Source organism: Lichenostomus cassidix, chromosome 4 (assembly GCF_008360975.1).
Source record: "Lichenostomus cassidix isolate B80296 chromosome 4, HeHo_3.0, whole genome shotgun sequence".
Lineage (NCBI taxonomy): Eukaryota > Metazoa > Chordata > Aves > Passeriformes > Meliphagidae > Lichenostomus > Lichenostomus cassidix.
The window spans coordinates 8,563,358-8,577,576 of record NC_139484.1 but is presented as its reverse complement, the minus strand read 5'-3'; the positions used below and the strand labels follow the sequence as shown (position 1 = coordinate 8,577,576).

The 14,219-nt window shown below is 38.0% G+C and overlaps 1 protein-coding gene across 8 annotated transcripts in view; it reads left to right on the top strand.

Annotated features, from left to right (window-relative positions):
• PDE5A (phosphodiesterase 5A) overlaps positions 1 to 10,744 on the top strand; it is a 105,911-nt gene extending 95,167 nt beyond the window's left edge. For all 8 annotated transcript variants that reach the window (XM_085057792.1, XM_085057791.1, XM_085057797.1 and 5 more), the window contains 8 exons: positions 413 to 507; positions 3,756 to 3,843; positions 4,962 to 5,062; positions 5,158 to 5,235; positions 5,599 to 5,662; positions 5,880 to 5,954; positions 6,478 to 6,561; positions 7,923 to 10,744. In XM_085057792.1, coding sequence (XP_084913918.1) covers positions 413 to 507; positions 3,756 to 3,843; positions 4,962 to 5,062; positions 5,158 to 5,235; positions 5,599 to 5,662; positions 5,880 to 5,954; positions 6,478 to 6,561; positions 7,923 to 8,060 — 723 coding nt within the window. In that variant the 3' untranslated portion in view covers positions 8,061 to 10,744. The remainder of the gene's footprint in view (positions 1 to 412; positions 508 to 3,755; positions 3,844 to 4,961; positions 5,063 to 5,157; positions 5,236 to 5,598; positions 5,663 to 5,879; positions 5,955 to 6,477; positions 6,562 to 7,922) is intronic.
• Positions 10,745 to 14,219: the final 3,475 nt, after the last annotated feature.

Genomic DNA, 14,219 nt, shown 5'->3' with positions numbered 1-14,219 from the left:
TTCATCTTCCCTCTCAGTTGGAATGGATGTGGTAGTTTTGCTCTGTGTGCGGCTGAGCAATCTCTGATGATCCTGATAGTTTGCCTGCTATTTTTGGAATGCTGACAGTCTCCACTGCAATTTCCATAAATTGTTTATTCTTAACTACACTGGATTCACTCCCTGCTGATTCTCATGTCCTAGATTCTGGGGTCTAAACAGCATTGAACATAACTCAATTTTCCTCTAGTTTGAGGGGGAAGGCAAGCATTGGGGAACACATCTTCCTAGCAGAAACATAAAACCAATCATTTCCAAACTGAGTTGTCTTTTGCCTTGACTAAGAAGAGGTTCATTATTTAGAAAGCAGATGTAAAACACATAGTACAAAATAAATCCCCAACTCACTTCTGGCGTTACTCTTGGCATACAGAGCAAACTGACTGACTTAGAAACACTGGCTTTGCTGATAGCAGCCCTGAGCCATGATCTGGATCACAGGGGAGTGAACAACTCTTACATCCAAAGGTAAGTGAGTCTGAGAGAAGTCAAAGAAAAGCAAGTGAGTACCAAAAGCACAGAGCTAAATTATGTACAACCTGACTGTTTTGATGATGTGGGGTTGTGCAAAGGAGCAGGTTTTTACAAAGCAGAAAGTGCAAGAATGGGCAGAACCATTCACGAGTCCAAAGGAAAGATGCACAGTCTCAGTTGCTGACTAACTAGGATGGCAGATTAAGTGAACTCTTTGCTGTGCAGGGACAGCGTCTTCCTGCTCCCATTCCCAAAGTCCCATCCCCCATTTCCCATAAAGTGACAGCAAAAGGCCCCTGCTTCCAAGGGACAGCATGTAGGAAACGTGCAGCCTTTCAGATCGCTCCCTGCCCAACCCAGCTGTTCACTATCTCATCCAGGCCAACACAGCACTGAGATTTGCAGCCCTCTGATACAGAGGTGTCTCTTTGCCATCCTGAGCTCAGGTTGTTTTACTCTTCGTTTAGCCACATTTTTCCAGAATTCTAAATTGTTTAGCATAAGATACATAGTTAAAATCACATTAAGTTAACATTATGACTGTTTTGCACTGATTTTGGGTTAGCTGTACTCTTAAACTTTGATCCAATCTGGAATTGCAGAAAAGCCTATACAATCAAAAGAGAAAAAATATGTTTAAAACATCGGAAAAAAATTTTTTGAACCACGCATTTTGGTTTGAAGTTCTCAAAATGAAATATCTGAACAAGTCTAAATTTTCCTCATATTTTAACTTTTAAGTAAAGATACTGGGATTTTTGAGAATTTAGTAGATTTCAAATCTGTCAAATCAAGTGAATTTGGTATCACTTCAAATAACAATATATGAGTCTTCAGCTGATTTGAAGCATGGTTTAATATGATTCCTGTGATATGGCAATGTGTCCTGGGCTGAGCAGAGATGAGGAAAAGATATGCAGAAATGGGTGTTTGTATCTTTTTCTGGCAGTTGGAGAATGGCTTTGAAGTAACCTGTGGAAGAAGTGGTCTGTTGTTCTCACTATGTGTAAGGTAGTGTAGTAGGGAAGGAAAAGCTTGTCTGAGGTGGAGAATACGGAAAGGCAGAAAATAAGTAAGCTGAAGCAGAAATCCTGCATTTCAGATACATATATTTGGAGTAACACTGACTGATGTGTAAAGAAAAATAAAAACAAACTCCACAAAATTGAATGAGTAACCTTTTTCTAGCTTGGTGATAGAGGATTTCAGCAGTAACTGTAGCCTCGCAGTGATTGGAACTAGTTAGCTATTTTTTGCTTTATTTATTTAAAATAAATTTCCTGGAAGACATCTGGAGCTGCGTCATCTCCTCTCAAAAATGTCCTGGGAAAGTGTCATAGACAGCAAAATCTAACATTCACACATGCTGTAAAGCTGAGATGGTTACAGCTTAATAATTCCTTTTTCAATAGAAAGTTTCATTATTTTATTGTTTTGGTTTTTTTAATCCCTCATTTAAATCTAAACACAAAAGTTTTTATTTCTAGGAACAGATCCCTTTTGTTTCTTCCTTTGAAGCAGGGAGAGTGGACACTTAATGTATGATTCTTTTCTTAAGCAGCAGGGTTTCAACAATTGAAATGGTCCTGGCAGTAGAAGTTACTGAAAGGGAACTTCTTAAAGTCCTTTTGGTAGATACGCAGGGGAGGTTATTTTTTTTCCTCCAATCCCATGTGCAAAGTAGGAAGCACAGAAAGGTGTATAACCAAAGCCCTGTGCTCAGAAAACCGTGGTGTCCTTTGGCCTGGCGTGGGGGTTTAACACAAGTGCTACTACAGAAGTGGGACCTGAGTTATTTCCAGCCCTAGCCAGGGTCTGTGAGTACTGAGCAAGCTCTAGTTTGGAGCAGTACTTGGGAAGATAACCTAAGAGATTTCTCACATATTTCTCCAGTCAAGATGAACTCTAGGAGACACAATATGCATCCCACTTAATTCAATGGGAATTTCACCCAGCATGTGCTGGCACCATCCTACAGTTTGCTTCCTTGCAGAAACACATGAATACATTTGCCCTACACCCCTTTTGCAGTGGTCTCAGAGGAGGTGCTGGGCAGCCAGCCCATATTCCTCAGGGGCTTGCATCCTTTAATCTCCCTTTCCGTGTTTTTGTTTGTCTTTCCATCTTTCTGTCCACATTTTTGAACTCAAATCCCCAGAGTCTCCCCTTATGACTTTTATTTGAGTCTGTGTGCACTCACTCACACAGGGACCCAATCCTGTAGTCACTAGGTCATGTGAATGGTCCTTAACCATACAGAAAATCTCATGGAATTATATGCTAAAAAAGAACTTCTTACATGATTAAAAATTTGTAGATCAGATTACAATTAGAGTAATACGTCCAGGATCATCAGCAAAACAGACTTCTAAAAGAATCCAGATTTATTTGAAGAGATGACATGAACAATGTAGGACCGGGGTTAAAAATCAAGACAGAGCAGCAAAAACCAAGAACTGTATTATTCAACGAGGAACAGGGAGAAATTGGAAATCCTCAGGAGAGGAGGAGTTTCTGTACTTTGTCTAAAGCTAATCAAACAGGAAATTTTATTTTCTAGACCAAGACACTTTTAAGTTCTGCACTAAGGTATTTTTAAGTTCTGCACCTTTACAATGGGTTTCCTGCTTTTTTTCACTGCCTGTAATACTACCAACATCTTTGTTGGCCTTTAAGCAGTTTCCCTTTTGGATTTTACCCTGGGCAAAGGGTAGGTAACAATATTGCAGTAGCTTGGTCATGAAGATAGTGGCAATGAAACACCAGTACAGTTACTAACACCAAGAAATTACTGGATCAACATTTTGGGCCCAGCACCCTATTACACTGAGGTCAGCAGGAATTTTTCCATTGGTATCAGTAGATTCCATATTAGGTTTGCATTATTACTTACAAGCTCAGCAGCTGAGCTGACTAAATATGCCAGGCAGGTGTTTTAAGAATATGTTACAGAAACCAAAACTGTCCTCTAAGCTTTGCTTGTGAATGAGCTCTTGTTACCTTTCTTTTTACACAAGAGCTTTCACTCTTTATAAAAAACCTTGTATTACATTCTCACTCCTTGCATGTAACTGGTCTCTACAGGTAATAGAAGGCAGAAAAGCAGAGCTGTCAGTACTCTGACAAAGGAACAGCATTATCTTTTTATCCATATTCCTAAAAAGAGGACATTAAAAGGGAAGTTACTTCTGCAGCAGTAATATGTTTGTCTAATTTGATTTCTCCATCTTTTTACTCCTCAGAAGTGAACATCCATTGGCCCAGCTGTATTGCCACTCAATCATGGAGCATCATCATTTTGATCAATGCCTTATGATCCTGAATAGTCCAGTGAGTGCCACATTCCTGTGTATGCTGAAGGAAACTATTTTACTTTCTATTTTTAGGTTCTGGATATAATCCCACCCTTATATGTTCTTAAATGCTCTTTATTCCTTTTTGGGTAAAGAAAGCAAATGCAGCAACATGGAAATCACAGTTCTGTTGCTGAGTGCCACCAAAGCTTTCCAAGTGTTGCCTGATAAGGGAAGCCTTGCTAACATCCTTTTGAATACCTGCTTACTTGGACCAAAGGAAATAAAAGGCTCTGCTGCCATTTTCATGATCTCTTATGAACCACCAAACAAACCCAAGGCCTTCCTCTCATTTTAAAAAACATTCCAGCCTACACATACACAAAGCAGCCCTGATAAGACCAAACCAAACACTGCTAATGTTGACATTCCCAAGTGAAGCCAAACCTAAGTTACGTAAATATGCAAATAAAACTACATTCTTCTTGTTTGATGCTATTATAATTTGGTGCTATAATTCAGTTATTCAGCATGCACTATCCTTTTAAAGGACTGCTCCTTTTGTGCCACAGGTTGTGGTATTTCTGGTATCCTTTTTATTGTAGTGATCCTTTCCTATTTAGATAGGCAAATATGAAAAAACAATGGAAGTGCAAGTTCCATTCCACCAGCTCTATACTGCTTCAGTTTAACAGGCGGCTGCTGAGCTTATATTTCTATTTAATAGCTGGTTATTTTTGCTGCTTCATAAAAGAAAAATACTTTCATTTACTAGAGGTGTGTGGGCAGGTATGGGAATCTGTAACAGCTCCTCTGCTTCAGGGAGGGGAAGGAAGAGGAAAGAGAAGCTGGGATACAACTAGTGACAAATTTAATTTCAATGAATGGACTGGAAGGCTTTGATGTTGCTCTGCTTGCATTTTCAGTTTGTAGTAGTGATGATGCTGTTGCTGTGCAGCTTTCTGCCATTACTCAAGAAGACTGGAATTTTTATTTTTAAACTAGCGAATCTGCAAAAGGAAGCAGGGTAAAAGAATGACCTCAGATATCAGCAAGCAACTCATAATGATTTGGTAACTTAGAGATATTTTAGCAAACTGGTGTGCTATTTCCCATTTTACTGATAGCACTGGTTTTGGCTTTTGTTTTTTAAAGGGAAATCAGATTCTCAGCAGCCTTTCCATTGAAGAATACAAGGCTACACTGAAAATGATAAAACAAGCCATTCTTGCCACAGACCTAGCACTATACATAAAGTAAGTCACAGGAAAGTTTGGCTGGACAATCACTGCTGGATATAGAGCATCATGTCAGCATGCTGCAAAATCTTTTGTTTTAACTTCTTTTAAAGGAGGAGAGGAGAATTTTTTGAACTTCTACGGAAGAAGCAGTTTAATTGGGAAGATCCCTCACAGAAGGAGCTATTTTTGTAAGTAAAAGCAGAATAATTAAGAAGTCAGTTAATATTATTGGGTACCCAATTTCCCATGCCATGCTGCTGTGAACTTCATTAAACCCAGCAGGTCTATGTGCTCTGGACCTGTACAAGCTGGCACTGTGACACAGGACACTAAACTCCTTGGTCCTGAACTACTAAGTCTGCAACCTGTATAATAAACTTTGTGCTAAGTAGCATGTGGAGTTACATTTATAACTTTGCTCTAATTTCACTTGTTTTTCTGACTTGGATGTTCTTTGAAATTATATATTCTATTTTACTAATAACTCAATTTGGTGGCTACATACATTTCACATAGAGTAAATTATCCATTTCTTTCTGTTTGTTCTGCAGAGCAATGCTGATGACTGCTTGTGATTTATCAGCCATAACCAAACCATGGCCAGTTCAGCAACGGGTATGTGCTTAATTTCTAGGATTAGCTAAATACAAATTGCATAACAGTTTATTTCCTCCACCCAGTCCTTACTGCAAAGGCAGTCATGGAATACAGAGCTGGAGTCTCATAAGTGGAGGGGTGCAATTTGATATATTCTGAGGAAAGATAAGAAACAGTCTTGTTTGAAGGTAGCAAGCAAACTTTTACAGCTCTCAGTGAGTGAAATCTTTTACAGATTGCTGAGCTTGTGGCTACTGAGTTCTTTGATCAAGGAGATAAAGAGCGGAAGGAACTCAACATAGAGCCCACGGTAAGTGGCAGAATCACCTCTTGTAAAATGACTTTTGGAAACATCACTTAAAATTTCTCCCATTGACCACACTTTAGGACCAGCTCCTTCCCTGTCTTCCTAGTAGTCAGTTTTCCGTGGTTCCAAAACACCAATAGTGTGTCATTATCTCTGAACCAGAAGAACAGACAGTATTATTTCCTTGAAGTTAGTATTACTAGATTGCCTAGGAAATACATTCCTAAATTGGTACCTATTTGCAGCTATCCAGACCCTGTAAGTGTGCCTGTTTATGGTGTTATTATTTGGGCTCTGTTTGCCTGTTTGTCAGGTTATTGGGCTCTGTCAATCCAAAGCCAATCTCCTGAGGGAAGTCATGCAGTCCAGTTCCCTTCATTGTAACACTTGTAATGATACCCCACTGTGCTGAGCTTGCTGTGCTGTCTAAGGGGCTGCTTTTTAATTCCAGGTTCTCTCTTTGGTTTTGGTTGGGTTTTCTATTTAATGCATTAAAACACAGAACTTGTTTACTTCTTATCTGCAGGATCTAATGAACAGAGACAAGAAAAACAAAATTCCCAGCATGCAGGTTGGATTCATAGATGCTGTTTGTTTGCAGCTGTATGAGGTATGGTGCCTAAGGAAGAACAGCAAATATCTAAAACGAGAGCTGCTCACTAGTAGACACATATTTAAAATTAGAATAAAAATCAAATCAAAAACTTAGTTTTGATTTTTAAGTTTGGCCCTTAGTTAAAAAAAAAATCCTCTATTACATTTGGTTCATTATTCTGTTGAAAAAATTATTTTAGTATTTTTAATTAGTGGTATATTTGTCTCATTAATGTATTTTGTCATTTTTTTAAACCTAGCATAGTTGCTGTGCTCTATGGAATTGGTGTTGCATCCCTGGGTTATATTCTGGATTATCAGGGAAAGTCACAAAACTAATGCTTTAATGTCTAGGAAAAGAATGATATCCAGGTAGTGCATTGACAAAAAAGTGTCGTTTAAAATTTTTAAAGAATTCAGAATTCTTCATACAAAAGGTGATATGTTATATATAGGAAATTTACCCCAGTTTAACACTTGCCATTCCATTATTTTCTTTCTCTTCCATAACACACTAAAGCATTGCATGAGAGAATTCACTGAAATGCTTTTTGTCCTGGTCATAAACTGTATTAGAAGCTACTTGGTCAAATGTAGTGTGAAACACAACATAATGATTTCTGATTTTTTTAAACCAGTACCACATTACAGTGAAAGTCTGTTTATTAGAACTGTAGCAAGTATTTCACAGGAACAGAGGTGAGAAAAAGAAAGGTTATCTGTTCATATCCTAACTTATAAGAATCTTCCAGTGGGAGGAACGGGATGATTACTTGAATTTTTCCCTCTTACACAATAAACTTTTCTTAAAAGAATGCCCATTCACCAGTTGAAAGGAAATGAAGCAGAGAAAGGAGTGGGAGCTACTAGCTGCTGTCCGTGAAAATCAAGTGTTTCTGTGCTGTAGAAACTGTCAGGAAAATAAGGCAGCCTTTGCTGGGCAGCTTCAGAAAACTTTCTCCAGTATAAGGTAGGCCACTGAAAGAAGACTGAGGATCTCTTCAAAGGTACAGACTGGACAAACAAAACTTTTTAACAGAACACCTGAGCAGGCTTGAATGCCCACAGTTGTAAAGCCTGAACATCTATACTGCTTCTGGTTAGGGTAGAGCTTTACCTTTCCATTTGTGAAAAAAACAGAAAAAAAGGAATTATTTATTTTGAAATATGCACTGCTGCTTATATCTACAGTTACCAAGTGATACTAGTCCAAACTACCTAGCTCTTGCGTTAGTTAGATAACCAGTACAGTTAGTGATCTACAAGTCTTTCCCGAAGTTCAGAAATCAGAAGAAAATACGAGAGATGTGTTTCATTCTCCAATTTTTAATTAAAAGTTGAATGGAGTCTGTTTTCCATGTTCTTGATTTATTTCAGGCTCTAACACACGTGTCAGAGGCCTGCTCCCCTTTACTGGATGGCTGTAGAAAAAACAGGCAGAAATGGCAAGCCTTAGCTGAGCAGCAAGAGAAGAACCTGATTAACGGAGAAAGCAATCAAGCCAAACGGAACTGAGATGCTGATCTGAGCACCACAAGTTTAGATTCACATAGCAGACACAGTAATAGGGGAGTACTGCATTTTGCTAAACACTGTATGAATTTGGCTTATGTTTTGCCACTGCTGTATTACTTTTCCACATTTCAAGACATAGCATGACCATGTAGGTGTCAAGATTATCTGAAGATAGTATGTTTCTTTTACTACATCTGATTGAGATGGAACAAGACCTGCAAGGCTGGGTTTTGGTACCCTACCCCACAAGAAGGTACTGGTGCAGTCCCTGACTGTGCCTGAGCACCTGTTGCTTTCCAGATGTACATAGTTGTTTATTAGTGATCATGTTGTGGCCAGTATCTGAAAGACTACTGCATTTTGCACCTTTTGTCTCCCTCTTCCCATCTTGCCGTGTTATAAATGTATTAAACAGTCTTGCCTGCTCTCTTTCCAGAGGTTCGGAGGGAAGATTGGGATTCACTCTGGGGAGCCTATCCCAGCATAAACTATTGCTAACCTCTTTCAGAAAGCAGAACTGGGCTCTGAGGTGAAAAGCCCAAAAATCTGTGTACCCAGTAGGGTTGGGGTGTTTTTTCCTTTGTATTAGATGGATGTCTTAGCAGATACGTTATTCCACCTGAAGAAATTTCTAAGACCCCTGTGAATTGGAGGCTGTGAATTGGAGGCTGTGAATTGGACCCCTGTGAATATAGGTAATGGGGGTCTTAGGAGTTTTGTGGTAGAGGTGTCATAATTATCCATGACCAATGGAAACTGCTTGAAGACTGATGAAATGTCCCAACATGACTGAGAGGCTGCCATGGAAGGATGGCTCCCACAGAACACTGCAAGAAGCACACAGAGAAATAGAAACAAAACAGGATTGGATTTGTATCCTGGTTTTAGCTTTATTTGGAAGTTGATTTTAACATCATCTAACCAACAGACTGAACCACAGGCAGAAGAGAATGACTGCAAGAGGTGAAAATCTGAATCAGAATGATGCAGGAATGGCACAGTCCTGGTGACCATCAGTGACTGATTCTTCAGGCCAGTGTTACTTTGAAATGGCTATGACCACTTAGAAGAAAGTTTTATGTTAACATCTCTTAAAAATCATTTTTAGCATTGGTTAAAAATGACTAATCGTAGTGTCCTGAAGAAATAGGGAAAAAACAATACCAAAAGCAAAAATAGCCAAGAATGGTACAGGGATTTGCCATTTGTATGTGAGGCATTAATGTTCTGCAAAGTAAGAAATCAATTCATTTGCACTAGTGAAAAAAAAAATTGGTGTATTATTTAAATGATGAGTATTAATAAGAATGGGTTTGAACTGGGAATCAATTAAAGAAAGTATACACATTAGACAAATCCCAAAAGAGGAATACAAAGAGTGTACTATTCTTTGGGTAGACAGGATTAGGAGGTGAATGTCAGCAGTCTAAAATGCATTAGCAGTACATGTAACTTTGGCTGCACAGAGACACACAAAATGTTCTAGTTTTTTAATCTGTAATAATGATTTTTTTGTTAAAATCAGCAATTGTATTTGGCAAAAGTAGCACATTTAGCATTGCACTTTCAAGTGTGGGAAATCAGTTCTATCACAACAATCCAAGAAATTCTAGTTAGAAATTGCAATAAATTCTTGTTCCCGGGAGCTTATCAACCCCAACTCGTAAAAGCTGATCTGAAAGACAGGGAAAACTCCCCCGTTTTATCAATTTCCTCATTTAGATAAACTATGCCAGAAACAAAGAAAAGATGAAGCAAATGTTTCAAAATGTTTTGACAATACTGAGTCATATAGTTGATTTTTTTTTTTAATGTAGAATTAAACATAAGGTATTCTGACAGCAGCATTTCTGCCAACCTAAATTATTTGTCACTGATTAAGTTCTAGCTTAACTTCTCTATTGAGCACCAATAATAAACTTTGGCAGCTGAATCTGAAAACATTTTTCCTGCAGAACTATTTCTCCTGATTCTGTTCCCCACCCTGCAAAAAGAAAAAAAAAAACCAAAACACCTAATCTCAACATTCTTTAAGAATTCCAGGACTACTGTTTTGCAGTGCTCCATATGTGCATTTCTGTGCATGCACAGTAGGCAGATGACAGCAGCCTGCCCTCCCCAGCACAACCCCCCAGAGAAAGGTTTTAGGTACTTTTTGATAAATAGAAAACTTGGCTTCGGGATTTGCATATTCCTTGTATAGTCTTTTCCCTTGAGTGCTTGAGATACTGAAATATAATTATTATGCTAACTGATGAGATACATATTTAATATAAATAGGAATAAATTATCTGTATATAAAGGTGTATTCTTGCTGTTATGGTTGAGACTAGTAATTCATGGTGACAACACAGCAGATAAGTATGATGATATCACAGTGTAGTGATGTAAGCCTGACGTTAATATGCCAGTATTTCTTTGCTATGTGGTATTTTCAGCAAAGCTTTATTATAAGTCGATTTATAAATACTACAAAGGAGTGCTGGATTCATACCTTTGACTTGAAAAAAAGGGCATGATGTTACATTTTTTTAAAGGTTCACTTAAAAGGAACAGTTATACAGTATGTGCATATATTTAATTACATATCTGTAAACATTTATCCCACAGAATCTCTTCCACTGTAAATGTCGCAACATACATATAAATACAGTTCCTAGTAAATAAATACCTTAATATCATAACACACCGGTATCTGTATATATTTCTACAAAACCAAAGCCTTTAAACTACTGGTTTAAGAACCTTAAAAGCATAGAGTGCTGTATTTCATGAAATTCCAAGTCTTTGCATAGTGATTTACTCTGCCTGAGGGCAAAGTCAGAGTGTGTTGGTTCTTGTTTCTTGAGTCATGGCTTTGTGTGAGTCATTTGCAGAAACTTCTCCTTCCTTTCATAATGTAGATTAGGGGACAATATGGGGAAAAAAACCCCAAAGCAAACTCAGCCTGGCTAGAGGTTTCTTGCTGCAATTCATTGTGTTCAGAATTCAACATTTTTAAAGGCAGCTGGTGGATTACAGCCATGCAGCTGTCATTAATTTCATCATGAATTGCGTGTCTAATTATTTCAGTCAGCTCTCAAACATACTGTCCCAATTTATATTGTCTAGCTAAAACAATCAGTGTGGCTTACACAGGAAACCAGCTGAAATGGAGTTCATCACTTTGTCAGCTCAGCCTTAAGTCCATTGAAACCATTGTCACATTTGAGAATTAAGTCTCTGAGTACAAGAATTTGTCCCACTAATTCTTAATATTCCTCTCAATGAAGACAACTCAGTATCCTACCTGACTTCTCAGGTAGGAAAAGTTCAGATATTGACTTGTTTTCATGGAGTTTCTTTCAAACTCGCACCACAGCACAGTTTAATGCTTCAAGTAGACCTTTTGTTTCTCTGTTCTGAAGAAAATTGCTTGTATTACCATACACAAATTTACTGATTAACCCTACATCTTCTAATTCCAAATAACAGTGAGGCTCTGAATCTGTAGGTACTATTTCTTTTCCAATAAATTAGCCACACAACAAATATTAACTCTAGAAGGCCTAGGTTTTGTATTATCTCACACAATTAAAGAAAGGGGGGGGTAGGAAATAATATAATGCTGATTTTGGAGATTGTGTTCATTTTTAATTAGAAGCAGTTTATAGTTAAGAGCAGATTACTCATATCTTCACAGAGCACATATACAAGTGAGCTACTGAGAAAAGGAAGCATGTTCACTGATGATCAGCTGGTTTCTCCTTAGAAGAGAACCAAAGCCTGATTATATACATCACCCCCTGGACACTTGCATTCATCTTTTGAATTCCAACCCACTGCATTTTACCTGGCAGTGGCATGAACTGACAAAATCAGCACACTTCCCTAATTCATACATAAGGTTTTTCAGAATTGCATGGTAACTGCTTTTCCAATCCACTATTCAGAAAGATAACTAAGAGTCAGATCTAGTCCCTTAAAATTAAAGGAGTCATCCATCTAGTATCCCTTCCAGTTATGCGTAAGAAGACAGCAGAGACTTCTTATAAAAAAAATTGCCTCACTCATCGTAAATTAATCTGTTTTTAAAGGTTTTATAAAGACCTAGTATTTCAAACAAATTTATATAGCAGCATTACTTCAGTGTCTTATCTCTGTGATGCTGCAGTTTTTTCTTCATGTCAAATCACATGCAGTTTACATTCCACAAGGTTTCAGCTTTATTTCACAGTTCCCCACTGTACCTCTTCAGGGCTTGCACTAATTTGAAACATAAGCTTGAACATTAGAGCTCAAATAATAGAATGTTTTTGGCCAGAGTATGGTAAATAATGAGGGCAAATAATGGGTTTTTTGGTTTGGACTTTGACAAAGAAGAAGAAACATCACAGATTCTGGCCTGGTAATTAGGGACACTTGCTATATGCAGCAAATTATGGCAGCAGGATGTTTTATCTTGGTCATTGCGAGGTGAATGGAAATTGCATGGGGAAGTTTCTTTTCCACATAAAGAAGTTTGTTTCCATAGAGAAACTCATATCTAAGTACCACTGTTTGTAAATGTGTAATTATGTGACAATGCTCTGTAAGAACTGGCTCCCACTAACTTCCACAGCATGAGCTTGGCATGCCAGGGCCTCGCTCATGCTCAGATGCCCACCTGAAGTCAATTATATGATTCCCATTTAGCTCAGTGAGAGCTGGGTTGAGCTGTATAGAAATAATGGGTCAAATCCACCTTTTTTTACCTGTAAAGAGGGACCAAACCCTTACCTTTGGTGACAGCTGCCTCACCTGCCCTTTGCTGTGTTCAGCTATTCCTACTGATGCCCAAGGTTGGATGCCAAACTTCAGTTACAGATGTAACTGAAGTTGGAATTTGAGTCTTCTTTGTGTTCACATGGCAGACACCTGCATGTGTCTCTTAAAGAATGTAGTTTGAAATGCACTGTAAATAGTTTTAACATACAGTCCTAGTATAGTTTAATAAAAACCTTAATCACAGTCACTAGTCAATGAGTTTGTCCATTTGTATTCTTCTATCTTTTAAAAATAATTTAACAAATATATAGTTTCTGAGCACAGTATTTTTGTACTAGGTTAAGGGGTTTCTCTGTATATTATGTTTTGCCTTTAAGCAGTATTAAAGTCTTCTGAATGTTATGTGTTCTCTCTTGCTTCTGTCCTCTGACTTCTTAGGATAAAGCTAGTTACATTACTTAAGAGAATCATTAGCTCTACTTGCTTTACAGCTGATAGAGAATATAGTCATCTTATTTTCTGTGGTCAAACTGCTGCTTATTACTTATTTCCTCATTCTTCTCTTTGTACTGTTTTCATGCTTTTTAAAATAAAAAGGATGATGTCAAATTTTTCTGTTTGTAAATATTATTGAGGTTGAATTTTCAACACCTGATTCAAATCATTGCTTCTGTAAATTTACATTTCATATTAACTTCTCTAGGTCCTAGAAATCCTGAAGAGAAAAACATCTCTGTTAATATCAAGATACTTCTGAGTACAGCTGAGATTGGCCAGCAGTAAAGTAGTTCTTGTTTAAAACCAGCAAAAAAATACTTCACTGCTACAAACCACTAGAGAGCACTAGAGCTGCACCTACTGAGAGTTGTCAGAAACCAGTTTATTTCTAACACAAAGCAGAACCAGAACAAGAGTTACTCAGATGAATCCACATCATCTGCCGCCATAGATCAATTCCTGGGGTAGCTTGCAAGAGAGATAGAAATAGCCCAGTGACTTCAACCAAAACTATGAAAAAAATTATTTTCGACAACCTAAGCCTCATCATGCGCAAACTGCTGATCCTAGAAGTAATTCTAGACCAGTGGGCTTCTTGGCAATTTCTGTTCTTTGCTTATTAGGTCCTGCACAGCAACACTTCTGGCGTGACTTTTTTTAGCTCTAGGCAAAACCAAAAAGTATGTATATCCCTAACAAACAGCAGGCTCATTCAAGAAGTTATGAAGGGTCAGATTTAGCTCAGCACAAAACACAAGCACTGTTTGCTCAAGCCAACTGCAATTTTTGAGCACATCTGCACAACTGCCCGTGCATATCTACAAACATCAGGTCACTATTTGCTGCTGGAACTTCAACCTTTCCAGCCCTCTCACCAATCCAGTCATGTTCCTTCTCAGTCTTTCCTCCCTGCTG